The sequence below is a fragment of the Myotis yumanensis genome, unplaced genomic scaffold (assembly GCF_028538775.1).
Source record: "Myotis yumanensis isolate MYYU_CA2020_CCGP unplaced genomic scaffold, mMyoYum1.0.hap1 SCAF_5, whole genome shotgun sequence".
Taxonomy (NCBI): Eukaryota; Metazoa; Chordata; class Mammalia; order Chiroptera; family Vespertilionidae; genus Myotis; species Myotis yumanensis.
Window position 1 is genome coordinate 35,787,061 of NW_027223756.1, and position 24,524 is coordinate 35,811,584.

At 40.9% G+C, this 24,524-nt stretch overlaps 2 protein-coding genes across 8 annotated transcripts in view; both read left to right on the forward strand.

Moving 5' to 3' along the window:
• The window catches only part of FNIP1 (folliculin interacting protein 1), a 105,596-nt gene extending 100,167 nt beyond the window's left edge, over positions 1-5,429 (forward strand). For both annotated transcript variants that reach the window (XM_070415058.1, XM_070415059.1), the window contains one exon: positions 1,022-5,429. In XM_070415058.1, coding sequence (XP_070271159.1) covers positions 1,022-1,100 — 79 coding nt within the window. In that variant the 3' untranslated portion in view covers positions 1,101-5,429. The remainder of the gene's footprint in view (positions 1-1,021) is intronic.
• Positions 5,430-9,679: 4,250 nt separating this feature from the next.
• The window catches only part of RAPGEF6 (Rap guanine nucleotide exchange factor 6), a 190,318-nt gene continuing 175,473 nt past the window's right edge, over positions 9,680-24,524 (forward strand). For 5 of the 6 annotated variants that reach the window (XM_070415050.1, XM_070415052.1, XM_070415051.1 and 2 more), the window contains exons 1-3: positions 9,680-9,940; positions 21,249-21,319; positions 23,405-23,461. In XM_070415050.1, the coding sequence (XP_070271151.1) occupies positions 9,872-9,940; positions 21,249-21,319; positions 23,405-23,461 (197 nt within the window). In that variant the 5' untranslated portion in view covers positions 9,680-9,871. Of the gene's footprint in view, positions 9,941-21,248; positions 21,320-23,404; positions 23,462-24,524 lie in introns of those variants that run through there. The other variant, XM_070415054.1, reaches the window with a different exon arrangement.

Below are 24,524 nucleotides of genomic sequence, written 5' to 3' on the forward strand. Positions count from 1 at the left end.
GGGAGGCACCGGCCCACTCGCCAGCTGGCCCCACTTCACCCGCTCGCCAGCTGGCCCTGCCCCCTGCTGCTGCCAGTCACCTCCCTCTGCAGGGCGACCTGCAGGGTAATCGGGGGACCCCCGCTGGCACCTGCCTTGGCCGGCCTGGGGCCTGCGGGCTGGGAGCAGCTCTTGTGTTGAGCATCTGCCTCCTGGTGGTCAGTGCACATCATAGTAACCAGTCGTTCCACCATTTGGTTGATTTGCATATTAGGCTTTTTTATATAGAATATTGTATTTCTTTTTTTTTAAATATATTTTATTGATTTTTTACAGAGAGGAAGGGAGAGAGATAGATAGTTAGAAACATCGATGGGAGAGAAACATCGATCAGCTGCCTCCTGCACATCTCCCACTGGGGATGTGTCCGCAACCCAGGTACATGCCCTTGACCGGAATCGAACCTGGGACCTTTCAGTCCGCAGGCCGACGCTCTATCCACTGAGCCAAACCGGTTTCGGCTAATATTGTATTTCTTAGATTTCTTGCTGTGATGCATGGTCCATCAGCAGGTCAGTGAGATGCATTCCTACACCCATGACTTCACCATTGGGTTTCAGATCCTTTTTTTAATAAAATATTTTTATTATGTTTTTATTGATTTCAGAGAGAGGAAGGGAGAGGGAGAAATAGAAATATCAATGATGAGAGAGAATCATCCATGGACTGCCTCCTGCATGCCCCCTACTGGGGATTGAGCCTACAACCCGGGCATATGCCCTGACTGGGAATCGAACTGTGACTTCTGGTTCATGGGTTGATGCTCAACCACTCAGCCACATCAACTGGGTAGATGTTCGGTTTTTTGTTTTTTTTTTAATTTGGTTCTGGTTTTTACTGACTGAAATATTTCCAACTGTTGTTATCTTCAGCTCTCTTACCTTTCTCTTTTGGTCAGGGTGGCCTGGGTCCTTTACTGCTGAGGTATAGTGACTTGGGTACAGAAAGCCTGACTGAGATTTTTTTTTTCTCTTAATTTCAGGATTGAATCCAGTGATCTTCCTCTTCTGGCTGCTGTAGCAAGCACTCACTCTCCATATGTTGCTCAGATACTCCTTTAACATAAAGATTGTTTGGAACGTTAAATAGATAACAAGGAAGCAGACACAACATGCATTATGGCATTTTCCTCCCCATTAGATTCTGATCTGAATGAGTCAGTCACCTGTGTATCATGCATTGCAGTGCATATTGTGTGTTCTTGGATGGATGGCTTTTTCTTTTTGACTGGACTTTTTGTGTGGAGGTAGATTTTTAACCAAGTGGAACTAAAACAGCATATGTAATTTGGGGGAAAGCATTTGAAAAGGCTAAAGTATAACTTAGAAAATTCTATAAAATGAATGGCATTGAAGATTTTTATATGATCACTACAGTGTTTCCACAACTCATAAATAGCAACAGATGTCCCATGATTAAATGGCTCACAAATAGTCGTTTCATTAGTTTTAATTCTTTATTTCTAAGGTACATAGGTTTACAAAACCTTGACTATTTCTTATATTGTCAATTCAAAATAGCTAATTTGGGGGTATTTTTCAAAGTATTTTAAGTAACCTGTTAATTATAAGAAACTTAGAAGAATGAGTGTCAATCTGTGTTATGTTACCCACCCAAGTGTACATATGTATGTAGTTTTTTAAAAAAAGCAGAAGTAGAAATACAAGATTGGTAAACATACTTTAAAAAAAAAAATATGTGTGTGTATATATATATATATATATATATATTCCAACTAGTATTCATTGTATATAATGTTGAAATGTTCCTTTGTGGTGGTTTTCCTGTTTCACACACCCTAAAATATAAGTAAAACCAATCGCTTTTTTAAGGCTGAGGAATGTAAATTCCCCAAATAATAGTACTTTATATTATTTGTTTTGTTTGTAACTATAAGCTAATTCTTATAAATGTTAATATTAACATATTTGTACCTAATTTAATAAATTAAAATTAGGATTAAAAATTGCACCAAAGTATTGGCAAAAATAATATTTTCTTCAAAAGTACTCAGGTAGCCGAGGCTCTTGCTTTTGGCATTAGCCATCCTTGAACCCATAGGAAATATTTTCTTTGTTTCACTGCTTCATAATATTCTATTTACACTAAATAGAACTCATTAATCCTTAAAATTATTCTCTTTTCTTGAATTTCCCTTCTTCCAAAAGCTATTTTTTTCCCCAGGGATTTTCACTTTTCAGTTACTGTTATTCTGTATATAGTGTAGAGTGTTGCTTCTGAGAAAGGCTAACATGGAACCAAACTCTTGTAAATAATGTAAATAAAAATATGGGTAAGTAAAGTTTTCAGTATGCTCTACTACCTCAGTTTACTTGAATACTACATTATAGTTTATTCTTTAATTACCTGTTCTAAGATACTTTAATTCTAGAAGTGAAGTTGATTTCTGCTTTCATGGACTATTTTTATTATAATTGATTAGCTTTAAAAAAGAAACTAATTGCTTATCCTATTAATACATACATTTCCTATATAATACATTCATTCTTGCTGTTTCAATTTTCAGTAATTAAGAAAGATTTTTGTGGTTTAAGCTTTGACCTTTAATGTATAGTGGTGGGTCACATTTTGCCTTGCTCTCTCTGTATGCAAGAACTCTCCAACCTAGATTTAAGAAGAAATTATTGTTTTAATGGAATGTAAATCTGAAATTGTTGTGCCTGCAATCAGTTTGGCCTCTGTGTCCTATCAGCTGGCCCCAGTTAGTGCTGGAGTCTCCCATGGATGACTTGCTGCCAAAGAATGTTTATGGATATATTTTCATTTGCTTAATATTCTTACTCCGTTCATTAATGAAATTCTTCACGATTTTATTGTTTGGAATTTTATGAATCAATCTCTTTGGCAGAATTTAGAATACAGAAAAGTTCATATGTGGGTCATTGTACATTATTTTTTGTAGTTTAGAATGATATATAACAGATAGATAATATCTGTTTTGCATGTTTTTTTAATTAATCATCAAGCTATTCACAGTCCTATCTATTTGAAATCTAATAAATTATCATTTAGAAAATTTAGTCTTCAATAAGTGGATGTCTCATGCTACTGTTACTCTTAAAACAAAGCTTTGCTTGGAAGGAAAAGGCCTATAGTTTCTTATTATTAATCCTTATAGGATTCCTGAGCTTTATAATTCCCAGCCCTTCTGTAATTTCTATTACCTTCATCATAGTCATTTTTTCCTTACACGAAGACCATGGAGTAAGCTGCTGCTGCTTTTAAAGTGTGGTCATTATGATGAATGTGAAAAGAGTTTTGGATTGTTCGAAATATTTTTCAACTTATTATGGTACAGACAGATATGTGTTACATATTTTTAAAAACCTGTTTGTTGCAATAGAAAATGAAAAAGGGATCTTTTACATTACAGATTTAAAATAATTTTTCCTTTCATATAAACTAATTGGTTTGATTTTAAATATTACTGGCTTTTATTAATATGTCTTAATTTTGAGCTTGAAATTGTTAAGTGCAATAAACATACCAGCACCGATTTAATTTTTTTGCAATTGGCATACACTGGGGATGATCACTTAAAAAAAAGGATTTTACACAATTTCTATTTCTGGTAGATGTCTTATGTGATCCTTCTGCTTTCTTTAAGTTATTTAGATGGTGGGGTAAATGTACATACTGTTTCTTGTTCTGTATACATTTCTCAAATGTACACCTGTATTATAATAACCTCCCAGTTCTAGGGGAAATTTGTGCAATAAATACACAAGTCAATTTGATGTATGATGTTGGTTCTTTCATGTGTCTGATGTCTGGATTCTTTTTTCAGATGTGACACTTCTAGGCATGTGACCTTGTTTATAATGTCCTTTTCTAATCGTAAATTTCTGTTTGGGTAATTTAGTGCAATTTACTCTATGAGCTTGTGAGAATCAAGTGAAATGTCAAGAATTTATCTTAATGCATGGCATACCCCAAGTACTCTTTTAATTTGTGGCTGCTGTTTCTAAGCAATCTGTCCAGCCTTCTCTCTATGGCCCCCACCTGTTGTGGGGAGAATTTAACATAGAGTTTTCCAAATGGAAATGTAATATAAAAATACTGGTATATTACATTTGACCTAATCTTTACAATGACAAATTGAAAATTTCTTTATATGCTAAACTGAAAATCATTTAAAACCTAGAAAAAGCCATGTAAATGCGTTACGAACATTGTATTTAATACAAATTACTATTGACTTTACAATTAAAAATTGGCCAGTTGTTTTGGGTTCTAATCCTGGTTTGTTCACTGATTTGCATGTGACTGAGCAAGTCTGTCCTCTTCATCTACATTGTAGGGAAGTCAGCTCTTCCATCTGTTCTTAGTGCCTGCTCTGCAGCAGTGATTCAGCCCTGAGTAGGCTGTTGGGAAGCTGCCTTAGTTAGGCTGGGTTGATTTGGGCAAGAGGCAGGATTAGACAGGGGGTTTTTGCAGTGCCTGTTTTCATATCGTGTTACACGTATCACTCTTATATTTGACCAAAGAGAGTGAGTGCACTGTTTTAAAGCAGAGGAAATAGCAAATATTTGAGGAGCATCCATCAGTTATTTTAGAGGTTTATAATTGGTACCTGTGTTTAAATTTGCTATTTTCTTACTAACTTGTCTGAGAAGCATAGAGGAATGATTTTGTTGATGAGAAACTTAGATACAGAAAAATTAATCTGAGGTAATAGTGTTTCCTGTCAGGTCCATTTTGTCTCTCAGACCAGAATGGTTTCCAACTAGTATATGGTGACAGATGTAAAGATATCCAGGATTTCTTCATGTGTCTTTGCCAATGTGGAAGGTAGGGGTGGAATAGCAAGTGGGACCAGACGAAACCTGACCTGAAGGTGCAGTGAGGGCTGGGGAATTGTATCTCTGAATGAGAAGGACTTACTGGTATAATAAAGTAAAATAAGGTATGGTAAGGAGTTAAGCATTTTTTCTTTAGACAAATTTTTTTTTTAATTTTTTAAATTGAATTTATTGGGGTGATATTGGTGAATAAAATTACAGGTTTCAGGTATACAATTCTATAATACATTATCTGTATAGTGTATTTTTTTCTCTTAAGATTCAGCCAGTTTTTATTTTGCCAGAATTTAATAAATTACTTGCAATCAGAATCATTTTTTTCTTTCACATATTAATGCGGGTGAATCCTATTTTGGAGGTTGCCTTTCATCTGGAAATAACTATTAAAGCCTTCATGTCTCCTCACTTTTTTTTCCAGCAGATCAGAGCATAATATAAGATGGTAAATGCCAAGTTAGATTTTGAAAATGTGCATAAATTTAGGTATGTGTAGTTACCATGGATATTAACAGTTTTTACTGTTGGTGTTTTATAATAAAGCTTAATAAAGTTATGTTTATATACTAAGTTCATCTTTTCTTGTGAAGTATTATACACAGAAAAGTAACTCGGAAGCCCCCTCCTCCATGTGTCCTATTTATGTGTCCAATAAAGTCCTCCCCTTCTCATTTTTATAATTACCAATTTGACTTCTTGAACATCATTTCCTTGCTTTCTCTTTATAGATTTACCTCTGTGTATGCATCCCTAAGTGATATACTTTAATTTTGCTTGTGTTTGAACTTTGTGTAATTATATTTCATATTTTGTGTTTTGCTTTTTTCTCTCAACATTATGCTGGAGAATCATCCATATGCTAGGTAGCTGGTATTCCTCTGAATGAATATACTATAATTTACCCATCCTATTATTGATGGACATTTGGGTTATTTCCTGTTTTTGGCTATTATGAACAAAAGGATACTTTTCTGGTGTACATGCGTATTCTTTAGCATATATATCACGGAGTTGACTTGTCATACAGTATTTTAAGTTTCCACTTTACTAGATACTTTTCTTTCCCAAAGTGGTCTCCCAATTTACACATAACCAGTTTGTGAGCATTCCTGTTGCTCCACATCTTCATGAATACTTATATATGTATATATATTCCTGAATAGTTAATGGGAAAAATTGGCATTTTTAAAAAAACCTATTGAATTCTTCAGACTTGATTTCTGCTTTAGAGAAGTCACTTCTCAGAAGTAAAGTAATAGAATAGTTCTTGGAATGGGCAGGCAACATCTTAAATGTTTCACATGAATTATCTCACAATCTTAAGAGAATCCCAAAGCAATAGGTTCTTTATTCCATTTTATTTTTTAATTTGATATTTTAGAGAGAGATGGGAAAGGAGAGGGAAAGAGAAATAGTGATATGAGAAACATTGATTGGTTGCCTCCCACATGGGGATCAAATGGTAACCTGGGTTTGTACCCTGACCCAAATAGAAACCATGACCCTTTGGTGCTTGGGAGGATGCTCCAACCAACGGAGCCACACCAACCAGCGCTACTATCCTATCTAATAAAGAGGGAATATGCTAATTGACCCTCACACCATCACAAAAGATGGCAGTGCCCACAGGCAATAAGGAGGGAATATGCTAATTGACTGCCATGCCCTCAAAGATGGTGGCACCCACAGCCAATAAGGAGGGAATATGCTAATTGTCACACCCTCAAAGATGGCAGTGCCCACAGCCAATAAGGAGGGAATATGCTAATTATATTGAGTGCCATGCCCTCAAAGATGGCGGCACCAACAGCCAATGAGGGAATATGCTAATTGTCACACCCTCAAAGATGGCGGCCCCACAGCCAATAAGGAGGGAATATGCTAATTGTCACACCCTCAAAGATGGTGGCACCCACAGCCACAAGATGGTGGTGCCCAGTCCCCTCAGCCCCGCCAGGGCCGTGCTGCACGCCTGCCTCCGGAGTCCCCCAGTCCCCTCAGCTGACCAGCCGCCCAGGGCTGGCCGGAGGTGCAGGCAAGCCTCGGGTGGTGACTGCCCAGCTGCCCAGGGCTGCCCGAGGCTCAGGTAACCAGGGCCGGCCGAGGCTTGCACTGCCGGTAGTGGCAGCAACAGAGGTGTGATGGGGCGTCACCTTCCCCTGATCGCCAGGTTGCCTCCCGTCCCTGAGGGTTCCCGGACTTTGAGAGGGGGCAGGCTGGGCTGAGGGACCCCCCTTTAGTGCATGAATTTTCATGCACCAGACCTCTAGTTTTAGATATAAAGAAACCGATGTTCAGAGATATTAACGTCACTGGAGTGTTTTACTAGAAATGACCTATTAAAGACACAAATTCAGGTGTTTGTCCCTGAAGTCTAAGCTAATGGTCATCATGCTTTATTTCTTTTTCCCTCTTTAAAATGTTGTGGCTCTGGACACTGTTCCGTGAAGAATGAAAAGGATAACCTTTATGACCTTAGGCAGACCTTTGAGAGGATATATTTACACACACACACACGTACACACACACACACAATGTTGAAAATGGGTCTTCAGCACTAACCGATTTAGCTCAGTGGATGTGGGGAGCCGATATAGGGTTAAGCCTTGGACTGACCTGTTGGCAAAGTCACAAACAGGTCTTCCGAGTCTTAAACAACCCAATCCGAGAGGTGACCACTGATTTACACGTGCTATCATTTAAAAAATAAAAAAGGGGGAATTTGCCGGAAGCCGGTCCATCCTTGCTGCTTGACACAGTCGCTGCAGGGAAGAAACAACTGCACAGATTATGTTTCAAGGGACCTGGCGTATATGGCATATGTTTGCTCCCCTTCTTAGCGCTATGTGTTTTAAACAGGACCACCTCTCCCAGAAAGGTTGTTTCCCCAGGTGGGGATTTTTTTCCCTGGAGTTATGGATTAACAGGACTAAGGAAGGGAATAAATCCGTAAAACCCCTTAACTAAGTGCCAGGCGGGTAGTTAATCACTTTAACTATGAACAATCATGCTTAAACTACATAATCTTTACTTAGGATAATCTCCTTCAGTTACTTCCTTGTAGCTTAATAGAACAACAGAGTAACCTTGGAATGGAGATAAGAAACGCCCTAACCTTTGGAATAGAATGGATAGGATTAAAATCAACTGGTATAAATACAGATGTAACAGGAGAGTAAAGACAGAACCTCAAGATGCTGACCAACTGAACGCTGTCTCTGTGTCCTTCATTCTTTGCCGACTCCGTCCACACCTTTGGGAACCCCTGAACCTGCTGGGGCTGGACCCCAACAAGTGGATAGAGCGTCGGCCTTTGGACTGAAGGGTCCCAGGTTCGATTCTGGTCAAGGGCATGTACCTTGGTGGTGGGCACATCCCCAGTAGGGGGTGTGCAGGAGGCAGATGATCGATGTTTCTCTCTCATGGATGTTTCGAACTATCCCTCTCCCTTCCTCTCTGTAAAAAGTCAACAAAATATATTAAAAAAAAGAAAATAGGTCTTCAATTCTTCATGATATCTCCAAAATAACTTGCTTTCAAGAATGTCTGAGCCACAACCACCCTGGTAAGGTTTTTGTCCAATACTCAAGAAATGTGCTAATATTATGTTGTAAACTTAGTTTGAGCAAGCCTAACGACCAACGGAAAACAAAACCCTTATCAACATCAGCCACCATTATCAGGTCTCAGAAACGTAAATGTTGCAGCCTGAACTCTCCTTTCCCTTTTTTTACTCTAAAAGGTAACTTTAATTCTGACCATCTCATTAAAAAATTACCGTGAATAACGTCATGATCATAAATTTGAGCTGTGGTAATTGCTGTGAGCAATAGTAAGATGTACCTAGATGTGGTACACAGCCCCTGGGGGAGCTTAAAATTCAGTGGAAAGGACATACCTATGGTGGTTCCAAAGTAAGTAATTAGTGACCAGTGCGGCCCATCTGTGCATTAATGAGATAGGGGTGCAAAAGACTGGTCCAGAAGGATGGGTTTAGAAATAACGTCAATGATCTTAGGGTGGAAACAGCCTCTGAGTGTCCAGCTGCCCCAATAGTGGTCTATTATTCTTATCAATGGATCAGTTTGTTGGGAAACAGACTTGTATACCAAATGTAGTGCAAAAGCAGTCACTCTAATCCAGGCAACCCGAAGCCCTGCTGCCTAATAAAGGGGTTGGATGGATGGAGGTCTGCCCTGGACCTGGTTATGTGAACGCTGTCAGACTGGCTTCTCAACCAGCAGTAACTGTGCTGGCAGCAGGCAAGGCGACTGTCCACCCCTGCTAGGCCGCGAAGCTGTGATTTCTCTGCCCCGATCTCAGGATATCGGTCTTAGGACAAGTACTTCTTGTGGGGCTCTTCCACAAACTATTCATTAGAAACGTAGATACGAAGCAGCATGAAATTGTTTGCCAGAAGGTGGCTTCGACTTCCGTAGGTTCTCCAAGGGCGGGGCGTGGGCCTTGGGCTTGGCCACGCCCTGAGCTTCCGGATCTGGGTACAAACACAACTCCACCTAAAACGCCGTCCGCACCGTTTGGCCTCAACGTGCTATTTTTGCTCAGTCCCTCACAGTGCGTATCCGGGCCTCCACCGGAAGTCGGAGCAGCCCCAGCCTCACCTCCGAGGCAGATCCCGTGAGAGGTTTAGGTGAGGTCTCGCGACGTGTGTTTAAATCTCAGGGAGAAGAGTTGCAAGAGGGTTAACTACCGCCCCAGTTCTTACGTCACCACGGAGTCACGCCCTTGGGCGCTCGTTTGTGTGCGCGCGCGCGCTGCGCATGCGCACTCGCCCTCCCTCCTCCTCCGAGCTAGCTTCTCTGGCCAGTCGCGCGTGGGCTGAGACCCTGGGCGGGTGTTGCGAAGGCTTGTTTGCTTGAGCCGGGTGCCCGCCGCGGTCCGGAGTTCCTTCCTCGCAGGTGAGGGGGTTCAGACCCCCTGCCTAAGGTGAATGGGCTGTCGCGTGCGCTCCTAAGCGCTGGCTGGGGAACTCGGGGGCCGGGGCCGCGACCATGAACTCACCGGTGGACCCCGGCGCTAGGCAAGCTCTGAAGAAGAAGCCGCCGGAGCGGACCCCGGAGGTAAGGCCGGCGGACCCGGCGCGCCTTCCGCTGTCCTGCGGGCGGCGTACCTGTCAGATCTGAAACCCGCGGCGACTGTCCTCTTGGAGGCTCCCACCTGCTGCCAGAGTATCTGTTCTCTGCGTCCCCGACCCGGGCCCTCCTCTCGGGCGGGTGATGACCATCTTTCCTGCTAGTCTTGCCGCCTTCCCTACATACCCGTCCCTGCCGGTGACTTCCGAGTGTTTTCGGTTAGAAAGCACCATTTACTAAATCCTTATTTTCTCAGGGTAAAACTGTAGGTTTCTGAGTAATATTACTCGTAGGTAGGTAGACTGAAAAACGAGATAGGCATTGTAAGTAAAGTGTAACAGCCATGTTATTAAGAGATAACATCTCTTGAAAGGTGCCAGAAATACTGTACAAGTGTTTAAAAAACGATAAAGTTTTCAAAATAGGTTTCAAACGTCGCATCCAGTCAGGTGATGAATTCTGGTGGAGGCTGATGCATATTTAAAGATCAGTTGTGAAGGTGCTTTTTCACACTGTCATTGGGAAATTTTACAGCATTTTGTTCTTGGATTCAAATTTTTGGTGTTGGGTTAGCTTAAATGATTTTAATTTGACCTTAAGGCTAGTTTTCAAATACTTAACTAAAACTTGTTAACCTTGCATAGATATCCTTATAGAGTGCTTAGATTTATTTTTAAAATTTTTTTTGACAGGTTTTCCTTGATTTGGAGAAATTTCTGTAATAAGTGGTGTATTTCCTAAATCAGAAAGCAAAAACTAAAAACAGTGGGAAGGATTGTTGGATTATCTTTTGTATAGTTGCAATAAATGAAAGATTTGGTTAATTCTTCCTAAATCACTTTTGAGTTTTTCAGATTTATAGCGCTTTTCATAGTAGGTCTCAGTAACGTTGGGCTGATCTTTTGTAACATTCTTCAAGCCATAATTGTAGTTAGGATGAGTAGAACTTCGTTGTTGGAGATCCCAATCTATGCATAGAAACAGGCAAAGACTGTCACTTTCCAGAGTTCTTTTTTGAAATCTGCTTTTATAATCCAGTGTGCTTTAATTTTGCTATGATGATTCTTAAAGTAATTGTGAGCTGATTGAAAGCATTCACCTTGAACAGGTGAATCTGCCATAATTTTTATATTATTAGAAAATGTCATGCAAGGCTTGCGGTGTTTACTGTCAGTTTTACTTTTGAATATTACTTATGATACATTCACATTTTAATGGGAAAGTCTTCTCTCTTTTAAAAATACATTTTTATTTAGAGAGGGAGAGAGAGGGAGAAGGATAAAAACATCAATAATGAGAGAAAATTATTGATCAGCTGCCTCCTTCACTCCCTCTGCTGGGGAACAACCCTGAAACCTGGGCATGTGCCCTAATCTGAATCGAACTGTGACCTCGTGGTTCATAGGTCGATGCTCAACCATTAAGCCACACCAGCCTGGCTGCTACTTCTCTTTAAGAGCAGAATTACCTAATTTGAAATTGCCTGTTTTTGAACCTTACGAAATTTTCTAACCTGTTCACAAAGTTATGTTGGCCATTATGTGCCTTTGGTAAGTACTTTTCCCTGGAAAAGCAGCATGGTTTAAGGGAATACTAAACAACTGCCCACAATACACAGACTAAAGCCTTGACATCTAGCAGCATAGCTTGTTAACTGCTTAATTCATTGGAATTGCTTTTGAAGGAGTGTAGAATTTGGGGTACAAAAGTATGAATGAAGAAGTGGTTACCTCCCAGCCAGTGTTGTTCAGTGGTTGAGTGTATACCTATGAACCAGGAGGTCATGGTTCGAACCAGGAGGTTACCACCCTGCCTGGTTTGGCTCAGTGGATAGAGTGTTGGCCTGCAGACTAAAGGATCCACCGGGTTCAATTCCAGTCAAGGGCACATGCCTGGGATGTAGGCTCGGTCTCCAGTGGGGGACATGCAGGAAGCAGCCAATCAGTGATTCTCATCATTGATGTTTCTGTCTGTCTCTCACTCTACCTTCCCCTCTGAAATCAATAAAAATATTTTAAAAAACAAGACAAAACACACCTGCCCTAAAAGTGCCTACATTCTAATAGAAGGGGGAGGGTAGAAGGCAGATAATATAATAAACTAGAGGCCCCGTGCATGGATTCGTGCACCAGTGGGGTCCCTCAGCTTAGCTTGTGAGGATCAGGCCAAAACTGGCCTGGTGCATGGATTTGTCGAGGGCGTGTCTGGCCCATCTCGTCCAGTCCTGATAGGCCGGACCCCACCAGCAAGCTAACCTACCAGTCGGAGCATTTGCCCCCTGGTGGTAAGTGCACGTCATAGCGAGTGGACGAACGAACGAACGGTTGGACACAGCATATTAGGCTTTTATTATATAGGATAAGTTACATAATATGTTAGCTGATAATTGCTAATAAATAACAGAATAAAAAGATTGGAAACAAGGGGCAAAGGCTGGGTTGCAGTTTATTTTTTTAATTGTTATTATTTTTTTAATTTTTAAATATATTTTTATTGATTTCAGAGAGGAAGGGAGAGGTGAGAGAGGGATAGAAACATCAATGAGAGAATCATTGATCGGCTGCCTCCTGCATGCCCCCCACTGGGGATTGAGCTCGCAACCCGGGCATGTGCCCTTGACCGGAATCGAACCTGGGATCCTTTAGTCCGCAGGCCGATGCTCTATCCACTGAGCCAAACTGGCTAGGGCTGGGTTGCAGTTTAAATAAGATGGTCAATATTGTGCTGGTAGAGATAACTCTTAATTAAAGGCTTGATACACATGATGGAGTTAGCCATGGGGCTATATGGGGAAAGAGCTTTCCAAGTAGAATTGTCATTGCAGAGGCCTTAAGATGAGAACATGTCTGGTGCATTCAAGGCATAGCAAGGAACTCTGAGTATAAAAGAGTGAATAAGGGTGAGAGTAGTAAGAGATGAAGTCAGAGAGGTGATGGTGGTGGTATAGGATGAAACATCACGTAGGACTTTCTAAATATTTGTAAATTCTTTAACTTTTATTTTGAGTGAAAGGGGACTGCCAAAAGTTTTGAAGCAGAAAAGTGACATTATCATACTTTTTAAAAAGTCCCCTGGCTGCTTGCTGGGTTGTGACTAGACTGTATGGTAGCAAGGTTAGAAAGAAGCAGGAGCATCAGGTAAGACGCTATCACATTGCAGAGAAGAGACAATCATAACTCAGATTTAAGTGATAATAATGCAGGTGGTGAGAAGTAATCAATTATGGAAATATTTTTACGATTGCACTAACATAATTTGCTCATGGATTGGATATGTGATTTGAGGGAAAGAGAAGAATTGAGCATGGTTTCAGTTTTTTTGGCCTGAATAGTTGTTTTTAACTTTGCCTTTGTAGCATGAAAACAACCATTTAAAAAGTAGGTAAATGTCACATTCAACATGTCCCACACCAAGCCAACATGTGCGGAGGCAGCATGTCCTTCCTGAAGCATTACAAAGATGGAAAGTTCTCTCTTCATGTGAATTTCCCCTCTGAAGTTATTTATATGTTCTATATATAAGTGCATATGTACATACATATATACGGGCCTCTATGTAGCTGAACAATATATTTTATAAATATAAGCATGCTCCCATTACAGAGAGAGCATCAGCACTTTTACCTCCCTGTGAGCACTTCAGACCAGTATTGTGTTCATTTTATTAATAAATGGGTCTCTTTTTCATTGTAAGATAGAGCTAGGCTGTTTTTGTTTTTCTGAAAAATAACTGCCTTTATGTTCTCTCATTGCTTCTCTGGTTTCAAAGGACAGTTTTATTATAAATAGTGTACGGACTTTGTATATTAAGAGAGGAACCGTTTCAGGTTCCTGGGAAAAAAAACCCAGAGACATTTCACTCTTATTTTTTTGAAAGGGCATCTTTTGATTTTTTTGTTCTTGTTCACTTTTGGGTATGTATATAAGTAATATGGTGATATAAAAACTTTTGTTATGTGAAAATATTTAAGTCAGAAAACTGTTAAATAATATTACTTTTTTTCTAAATAAATAAATAAAAAGTAGGTAAATGAATGGGTATGGCAGCATGCCAAAAAATATATAAAATAGCTGGTAGGCTGGCCCCAAGGCTATACTAAACTCCTAGTGCAATATGGTAAAAAAAAAATCTACCAAGAAAGTCAAGCCACGAATAAACTCCTCTTTGGAGAATACCTCAGCTTATGGGTTTCAGTGGAAGCTGAAAACAGCAGGTTTTCATTTTTCCAACTTTTGTAAAAGTAGGACTTGGGCAAATGATCCAAGTGCTGCCAATCAGACACGCCCATTCCAGACTATGAATCTTGTGATTCCGAGTAGCAGGAACTGCACAGAATTCACTTTGGCAGCTAGCAGTATAGCGGAGTCTGTCAACATATGCAGCAAATAGTATAGGTCAGTGGTGGGCAAACTCATTAGTCAACAGAGCCAAATATCAACAGTACAACGATTGAAATTTCTTTTGAGAGCCAAATTTTTTAAATTTAAACTATATAGGTAGGTACATTGTTATTAACTTAATTAGGGTACTCCTAAGCTGGCCTTTGCTAAAAATGTCCTCAATCTGATTGAGGTACATTTGTTGAGGTCGACCCCTTCCAACTCTCCCATCCACACTCGTCTTATATACTTCTTTCGTCTATCTCCTTTCGTTCATCCTCTCTATATGTCCAAACCATCTCAACATACCTTTCTCAATCCTCGACACTACATATTCTTTCACTCCACAACATTCCCTAAAATTAACAAACTTTAAAGTTTTAAGTCAACTTCGCACTGTACGTGCGCGCCCGCACGTGGTATTTTGTGGAAGAGCCACACTCAAGGGGCCAAAGAGCCGCATGTGGCTCGTGAGCCACGGTTTGCCGACCACTGGTATAGGTGATCAGCAGTTCTAATGGATAAAAAATAGTCACTTTTTAACATAAGCAGTTTACAAAATTAATTCTAAATTTTGTTTTAACATATTTATTTTTAAAAACAGTTAGGGGTGACCAGGCCTGCAGGGGAGGACAGTTGGGGAGGACCAGGCTGGCAGGGGAGGGCAGTTGGTGGGGACCCAACCCTCCAGGGATGGACAGTTGGGGGGGACCCAGCCCTGCAAGGGAGGGCAGTTGGGGGGGACCCAGCCCTGCAGGGGAGGGCAGGTGGGAGGGACCAGGCCTGCAGGGGAGGGCAATTGGGAGAGACCTGGCCTGCAGGGGAGGGCATTTGCGGACAACCAGACCTGTAGGGGAGGGCAGTTGGGGGAGATCAGGCTTGCAGGGGAGGGCAGTTGGGGGCAACCAGGCCTGCAGGGGGAGGACAGTTAGGGGCAACCAGGCTGGCAAGTGAAGGAAATTAGGGGTGACTGGGCCAGCAGGGGAGGGCAGTTGGGGGCGACCAGGCCAGCAGGGGAGGGCAGTTAAAGGCGACCAGGCTGGCAAGGAGGGCAGTTAGGGGTGACTGGGCCAGCAGGGGAGAGCAGTGGGGTGATCAGGCCTGCAGGGGAGGACAGTTAGGGGCAACTGGGCCGGTAGGAGAGGGCATTTAGGGGCAATCGGCTGGCAGGGGAGCAGTTAGGCATCGATCAGGCTGGCAGGGGAGTGGTTAGGGGGTGATCAGGCTGGCAGGCAGAAGCAGTTAGGGGCAATCAGGCAGGTAGGCAGGTGAGCAGTTGGGAGCCAGCAGTCCTGGATTTTGAGAGGGATGTCCGACTGCCCGTTTAGACCCAATCCCAGTAGTCGGACCTCCCTCGAGGGGTCCCAGATTGGAGAGGGTGCAGGCTGGGCTGAGGGACACCCCCCACCCCCGTGCACAAATTTCGTGCACCGGGCCTCTAGTCCTATATAATAAAAACCTAATATGCTAAGTGCCCAACCATTCGTTTGACTGTTTGACCAGTCGCTATGACACACACTGACCACCAGGGGGCAGATGTTCCAACTGGTAGGTTAGCTTGCTGCTGAGGTCCATCCGATCAGGACTGGGTGAGATGGGCCAGACACGCCTTGGAGCCCTCCCACGGTCCCTCCCCAGCCCCGATTCTCGCAGGCCAGGCTTGGGACCCCACCGGTGCATGAATCTATGCAGGCCTCTAGTATGACATAAATTCAATCAGGAATCTGAGAAAATTCTGCGGTTCCTTGGCACTACCCTAACCGTCATCTAGCAGGTTAAGTTATGAGAGTTCTAATTCTGCTTGACATAACATAACCTTTGTGTGTTACAGTTTTCAGAACTTATTTGCCACTAAAATAAATTGTCTTGAGATAAAAAATAAAAAGCACATTTCCATAGAATAGGTATTTTGTGGTTGTCTGGCCAAGTTGTGATGACTCTTAACTCGAAGGGTTGGGCCCCAGCAGCTGTGTTTATAAGTATGTAACTGATGAACACCTACTCTGGCCATTGTCCTAGCTCATGCAATAAGGCAAGAAAAGGGGAAAAAAGTACATCAACTGGGAAGGAAGAAATAATACTGTACTTACTCATAAGAGATGTTATATATGTAGAAGATCCAAAGAATCCACAAACTATGAGGTTTATTAAGGTTCGTTGTTTACATCTTAAACTCATCACTATCTACCTTTAAGTGATATATTACTTCACATAAAGTATAAGGACCTTACAACAGTATTCTCCCATTTTTACCTCTTGACCTTTGTCCTGTTATTGTGATGTATTTAACTTGTACATATATTATAAACCCCACAATTAAGTTATCTTTGTTGTTGGTTTAAACAGTCAATTATCTTTTAAATAGTTAGGGAAAAAATTCATATTTACCCATAATTACCATTTTCAGTTTTCTTCATTGCTTTTTGTAGATCCAGATTTCCATCTGGTATTGTTTTCCTTCTTTATGAAGTACTTTTAACTTTTTTTTAACATAGCAGGTCTGCTGGTGATGAATTCATTCAGCCTTTGTATATGTGAAAAATACATGTTTTTTTAAATTTATCATTGTTGAAAGTATTGCAGATGTCCCTCCTCCCTCCCAACCCCTTCCCCCCCAATGACCCCTTCTACCCTGCTCCTGTCCCCTCTGCAGGCCTTCCCTGCACTATTGTCTGTCCATAGGCTATGCATATATGCATGTAAGTTCATTGGTTAATCTCTTCCCACCCCCCTCCCTTCCCTCTGAAATACGTAAGTCTGTTGCATGCTTCAATGGCTCTGGATCATTTTTGTTCATCAGTTCATTAGATTCCACATATAAGTGAGATCATCTGTTAATTGTTTTTCTCTGGCTTATTTTGCTTAGGATAATACTCTCCAGGTCCCTCCATGCTGTCTCAAAGGGTAATAACATCATTCTTTTTTCAGCTGCCTAGTATTCCATTGTGTAAATGTAGCACAGTTTTTTAATCCATTCATCTACTGATAAGTACTTGTGTTTCCAGATCTTAGTTATTGCATATAAAGCTGCTGTGAACATAGGTGTGCATATTTTTTTTCTCATTGGTGTTTCTGGCTTCTTAGGATATAGTCTTAGAAGTAGGATCACTGGGTCAAATGGCAATTACATTTTTAATTTTTTGCTGAATCTCCACACTGTTTTCCATAGTGGTTGTACCAGTCTGCATTCCTACCAACAGTGTAGTAGTTTTCCTTTTTCTCCACATCCTTGCCAGCACTTCTTTGTTTGTTGATTTATCGATGCTAGCCATCCTGGCAGGTGTGAGGTAGTACCTCATTGTCATTTTAATATGCATCTCTCTGATGATTAATCACTTTGAGCATTATTTCATATGTCTCTTGGTCATTTTTATGTCTTCTTTAGAGAAGTGTGTATTCAGGACTTCTGACCGTTTTTTTTTTTGTATTTGTATATTTATATTTATATGTATTTATATAATGGTACAAAATGGCTGGGGGATGGCCATGGAGGGAGGGAGGAGGCTGGCCTGTGGAGTTTACCTGGAAAAGCTACTGTGATAGCAGATGGGATAGAAGAAGGAGAGCGTCAGGCCCTTGCAGTCTGGCCATCCCCATCTGGGCAGGCAACACTCCATCAATTTGAAGAGTTTGGGTTGGGGGTGGGTGGAGTTCAAGGGCACAGGCCCTAGCTGGCTAGATGGCCGGCAGTGGCTCCTGGACACAGCGGCTTGGGTCCTGGGCCTGGGAGGGGTTGGGGAGGCAGGAGCCTGCAGCCAGCCTCAGAGGAAGCGCTGGGCCTGGCTGACAGTGTACTGAGCACAGCACCAGACTGGGGGAGTCCCTTTGTATGACAGCTGCTGAGGTGGGGCCAGGCCCTGCATGTTGGGGCTGAGCAGAGGCCCTCTGCCCATTTTTAAATTGTATTGTTTGTCTTCCTTTTGTTGAGTTGTATGAGTACTTCATATATTTTGGATATTAACCCTTTATCAGATGTATCATTGACAAGTATATTTTCCCATACTGTGGGTTCCCTTTTCATTTTGATGCTGGTTTCTTTCTGATGGTTCTTTCCCTGATTTCAGATGTTTCTTTACATGCATGAGATGATCAGTACTCAACTTAAGACTCAAAGGAGACTCTCTATAGGTTTCCAGAACATACTTTGTCTCTATGTAGCACTCTCTCTCTCTGTCTCTCCTGCTCTCCAAACTCAAGCTACCTTCAGCTCCCCAGACTGCCAGCTCCTCTCCTCAAGATAATATCAGACAACTGGTACCACCAGTAAGGTGTGATAATCGTGTAAATTCACTCATTTGTTTCCCCTAAAACTGTCTTTTGTTTCCTGAGGTCTTATCTCTTGAAAAATGTTTCATATATTTGTTTTGATTTTTAGCTGTTTTAGGTGGAGAATAAATTCAATCCCTCTTATTACATCTTGACCTAAAGCTGAAGTCCCAAGTATTTTTCTTTTACTTTGGCGGGGATGTCCTGACCAATTCACCCCTAAAAACATTAAAGTGGTGGAGGATGGGGTGGGTGGGGCTGGAAGAGATTAATTAAAGAATTTCTATGCATATATGCATAACCCATGGACAGACAATGGTGCAGTGAAGGCCTGGGGAGGGGGCGAGAGCAGAGTGGAGGGGATCAATGGGGGGAAAAAAGGGGACATCTGTAATACTTTCAACAATAAAGATAAGTTAAATTGAAAAAAAACAAACATAAAAGAACATTAAAGTGGCAGGTCTTTGAGTCCTCATAGAGTTTATCTCCCACTTTCTGAATGTGTTACCAAGAACTCTAGGGTATCAGCCACCTCTTGCCTATTCTCTTATTCATTTTATCCAGTCAGCAAGAGATCATCTATGTAATGGGTTAGGAGATCTGTATGTCTTCAGATTATTTTATGACAGAGAGTAAGGCAAAATTGTAAGTTAATATTGTTCCACGTGAAAAATTGTAAATTAATATTGCACCACATGAATGCAAACTGTTTCTGAACCTTTTTGTAATTGGAATGGAAAATACCTTCACCACATCAATACCTGAAGCTTAACTAATCAGTTGTAACAACAGTATTATATCTGGGACTGCAGCTATGATTTGGTTATATCTGTGTCAGTCTGCAGTCATTTTCTAGGATTCATCTGCTTTCTTCATTACCCTTGCTTAATTTAAATCTTTACTGATGGCACTAGTCTGTTATCCTTTTCTTTTCTGGAAACACTATTGTCTTTTTTCTATAAATCCTCACCTAAGGATTTCTGTCGTCTGATAATTCTCTTGTATATCAAAGCAGGAAAGCAGTGTTTGGGAGCAGTCTGTCCTGGTATTAAGGCATTATTCTTTATAAGAGAACCAGAGGCCCAGTGCACAAAATTCGTGCACGGGAGAGGGGATCCCCTCAGCCCAGCCTGCACCTTCTCCAATCCGGGACCCCTCGGGGGATATCTGACTGCCGGTTTAGTCTCACAATCAGGGACCGCTGGCTCCTAACTGCTCACCTGCCTGCCTGCCTAATCGCCCCTAACTGCCCCCCATGCCAGCCTGATCACCCCTAACCACCTCTGCCTGCCAGCCTGATTGCCCCTAACTGCCTCTCCTGCCAGCCTGGTTCCCCCCAACTGCCCTCCCCCCCCCGCCACCAGCCTGGTCATCCCTAACTGCCCCCCCTGCCAGCCTGGTTACCCCTTACTGACCCCATGCTGGCCTGGTCGCCCCCAGCTGCCCTACCCCCCCACCCCCGCCCGCCGGCCTGGTCATCCCTAACGGCCCCCCCCCCCCCCCCCCGCCAGCCTGGTCACCCCTTTATTGACCCCATGCCGGCCTGGTTGCCCCTAACTGCCCCCCCTCTTTTGGCCTGGTCGTCTCTAACTGCCCCCCACCACCAACCTGGTCACCCCTTATTGCCCCCCCTGCCCGCTTGGTCGCCCCCAACTGCTCCCCCTGCTGGCCTGGTCGCCCCACACAGCCTGCTGATCAGTTTTTTGGTCATCCCTCACTAACCCCCCTGCTGGCCTGGTCACCCCATGCAGCCTGCTGTTCAGTCATTTGCTTGTCCCTCACTAACCCCCCTGCCAGCCTGGTCGCCCCACACAGCCTGCTGTTCAGTCATTTCGTTGACCCTCACTAACCACCACCTCCCCCCTGCTGGCCTTGTCGCCCCATGCAGCCATGCAGTTCAGTCATTTGGTTGTTTCTCACTAACCCCCCTGCCAGCCTTTTCGCCCCAGGCAGCCTGCTGTTCAGTCGTTACTGTTACTGTGACGGTGTCCCAGACATTTTGCATATTCCTCTATTATTAGTATAGATAAGGAAGTACATTTTATGTAGATAATTTAAACTGGATGTAATCACTGTGCTAGAGAAAGGTTCCCCACCTCTTTCACAGAGTGAAAAATAGGATTGTCTCACTGGATGTCTTATTTGTTTATTGGCACATTAATAATCACTTTGAGTACCTTTTGAAAAATATTTTTTAGAAAGTCATATTTTAAGAGGGATATTGACAAACTGGGTCATCTTCAGAGGTCAGTCAGGTGCTTCCAAATATTCAGATGCTTAAATATTTGGAACCTGCAAGTACTGAGACTATATAATCTGGAGGGGGAAAAAACAAAAATAAGCTTTAAAAAACTTTTCAAATATTTGGAGGTCACTGAAGAAGAAAGGTTACATCTGTTTAGAAATGAAATAGACTTTCATATGAAATAGCGAGATTTTAATTTCTGGCATTATTTGTGTATAGGCCATCAGCCATGCTGGGGGGAGTTGAGGGAGTTCTTTTCAGATCTCTTATAATTCAGAGATTTTATGATTCTCATAGTTCACCGTTCTGGTATAAGTGGTTGTTTGCTTATAATCATAGTTGTTGGGGTATCATTATATTATAAAAAGTATATTTGAAATAATCTAAAATAATTTCTATTCTTTAGGATTTAAACACTATTTACTCTTATCTTCATGGGATGGAAATATTATCAAACCTCAGAGAACATCAGCTTAGGTAAGTGTGATGTTGTGTTTAAGAGGATGTGCTGTGGAGTTATTCAAATGAGTTTAGGTAGATAATTGCAGGGCCCAAATCTTTTTAAGGACTTTTTATAGAATGAGCATAAGGAATTTGTGTTTTTCATACCAGTTTTTCTTAGCCGTGGGAATCCGTGTAACTTTTGACTCCCCCAGAATCTAACTACTAATAGCCTACTGTTGATCAGAAGCCTTACTGATAACATAAGCAGTCGATTAACACATTTTAACATTTTTTAATTGATTTTTTAATTTTTTTTAAGAGAGAGGGGAAGGCAGGGCTGGGGCAGAGAGAGAGAAACATCAACTGGTTGTCTCCCATATGCGCGTTAACGGGATTGAACCCACAACCTAGGTATGTGCCCTGACCGAAAATCGTACCTGCAACCTTTCAGGTGCACAAGACGATGCTTCAACCAACTAAGCCACACTGGCCAGGGCTAACACATATTTTATACGTTATATGTATTATATACTGTATTCTTACAATGCAGTAAGCTAGACAAAAAATGTTATTAAGAAAATCATGAAGAAGATAAATATATTTATAGTACTTACTGAAAAAAATTGGCGTATATGTGGACTTGCTCAGTTCAAACCCATGTTGTTCAAGGGTCAACTGTAACTATGTAAAGCAAAGCACAGCACTGTGCTAGCATGTGAAAATAAAAAATTTTTGTTTTGTTTTTGTAGTTAATATTGATATTTACTATGTCAGATGCTTAAAATGGGCATGGTATGATGTAGAGTTGTATTAAAGTGGAAGGAGCAGAATTCTTGATTTGGTATAAGTTCTTGTGGACAAGATCCATAAACTTTCTAAACTTCATTTTTCTTTTGTAAAATTAGCTTTCTCGCCTTCTACCTTATGTCATTGAGATTACACAGGGTATGGCAAAAGTAGGTTTACAGTTGTGAGTATGCAAAACAGTTTATTTTTATATTATTGTTATTGTATTATTTTCCATACAAACAACTATAAACCTACTTTTGCTCCACCCTGAATTTGTAAAAACAATTTTGAGTGCTATTAACTGCTATTTTAACTTTACATAACATTTTAATTGAAATGTGTTTTCCTTCCATGGCCAGTTTATTCACCTCTTTTTCTGGCTGTTGTTTTTTCTTTTTATGTTTTTATTGATTTCAGAGAGGGGGAGAGAGGGATAGGAACATCAATGATGAGAGAGAATCATTGATCTGTGCTGCCTTCTGCACGCCCCATGCTGGGGATCAAGCCTGCAACCCCAGGCATGTGTCCTGATCAGGAATCGAACTGTGACCTCCTGGTTCATAGGTTGACTGACATTCAACCACTGAGCCACACTGGTCAGGCTCTGGCTGTTCCTTAAGTTTTGGGTTATGGACCAGATTGCTAATTAATTCTTTGGAATTTATTATTTTCTGTTTTCTTTATAACAATTCAGGTGTTAGTATGTATCAAATAAGAAAGAAAGAAGAGCCCTAACCGGTTTGGCTCAGTGGATAGAGCATCAGCCTGCAGACTGAAGGGTCCCAGGTTCGATTCTGGTCAAGGGCATGTACCTTTGTTGCGGGCACATCCCCAGTAGGGGGTGTGCAGGAGGCAGCTGATTGATGTTTCTAACTCTTTATCCCTCTCCCTTCCTCTCTGTAAAAAATCAATAAAAATATTAAAAAAAAAGAAGAAAACTGAAAATTAGAAAATTTAGTAATACTAATAATATTTTTTAAATGAAAGTAAATTTATATAATTATTCAACAGAATTTGTGTGTGTGTGTGTTTGCATCTGTCAGTAACTGTTCTTCACACAAGGATTTAGTGTGAATTGACAGCTTATTTTTTCATAATTAAAAAATACATTATTTAGTGTGAATGTACATAAAGAGTATTATACTTGCTGCCACTTAATATCTAATTGTTTTTGAAAATGTTGCATTTAATGTATATATTTCTAAACTCTTATAGTTTAGTGAAAAATGTAGTGGGAAATCTGATCATTTTCTATTAAGGTGATTATAACAGAATTTTTTAAACAAAATTTAAGGTAAAAATCTTTAAAATTTTTACTTTTTAAAATAGATTAATGTCTGCAAGAGCACGCTATGAGAGATACAGTGGCAATCAAATTCTTTTTTGGTAAGTACTTTCATAATTAGCGAAAATTAATTGCTTTAATGTTTAAATTTTGATTTTTAGCATTGAAATTCTGGAACAATTTCTGTAGAACAGATTGAAATATATTCATAAACTATGAAATATAATAGGCATAGAGTCTACAAAAGGTGTACAGTGTGGCAATGGTTAATAAATATAGACACCTGAATTGGGGGACATCTGTAATATTGTCAACAATAAAATAAAATACACACACACACAAACACACACACACATGTAACTCCTACCCATGTGAACATGCAAAATATGTCAGGGCTCTAGAAGGCTCTAGTCAGTTTTCTTGGAAAGGTAATCTAGTTCTAACTTCTATCGCTGTAGATTAGTTTTGCCTCTTTTGAATGTCATACAGATAAAATCTTTCGTCAGGCTTTTTTCTTTTTTTGTCTTAACTTCACAAATGTCTGCATTTCTTCCAGGTTTTTGCACTCATTCTTTTTGTTGTTGTTGTTAATCCTCACCCAAGGATATTTTTCCCCATTGATTTTTAGAGAGAGTGGAAGGGAAGTAGGGAAGGGGAGAGAGAGAGAGAGAGAAACACCGATGTGTCTCACATCAATTGGTTACCTCCTGCACATACTCTCACTGGGGCTGAAGATTGAACCTAAAACCTAGGTACGTGCCCTTGTCCAGGAATCTAACCTATGACCCTTTGTTGCTCAGGCTGATGCTCTAACCACTGAGTAGCACTGGCCAGGGCTACACTCATTCTTTTTCACTGCTTTACAGTATCCAGTTGTGTGAAAATAACACAATTTGTTTATCCTGTTACTATATATTTAGGTTGTTCCCAGGTTTTTTTATTATCATAGTTTCTTTGAACATTTTGTTCATATCTTTTTATGCCCTTACTTACTCATTCCTGTTGGTCATATTCTTAGGAATAGAATCATTGGAACCTCACATGATTAAATTTAGGAGATTCTAACAATCTAACATGCATTTCATTTTGTTATCTCATTGTGATTTTATTTTACATTTCCCTGCTTACTAATGATAATGAATGATTTTTATATTTTTATGGGCT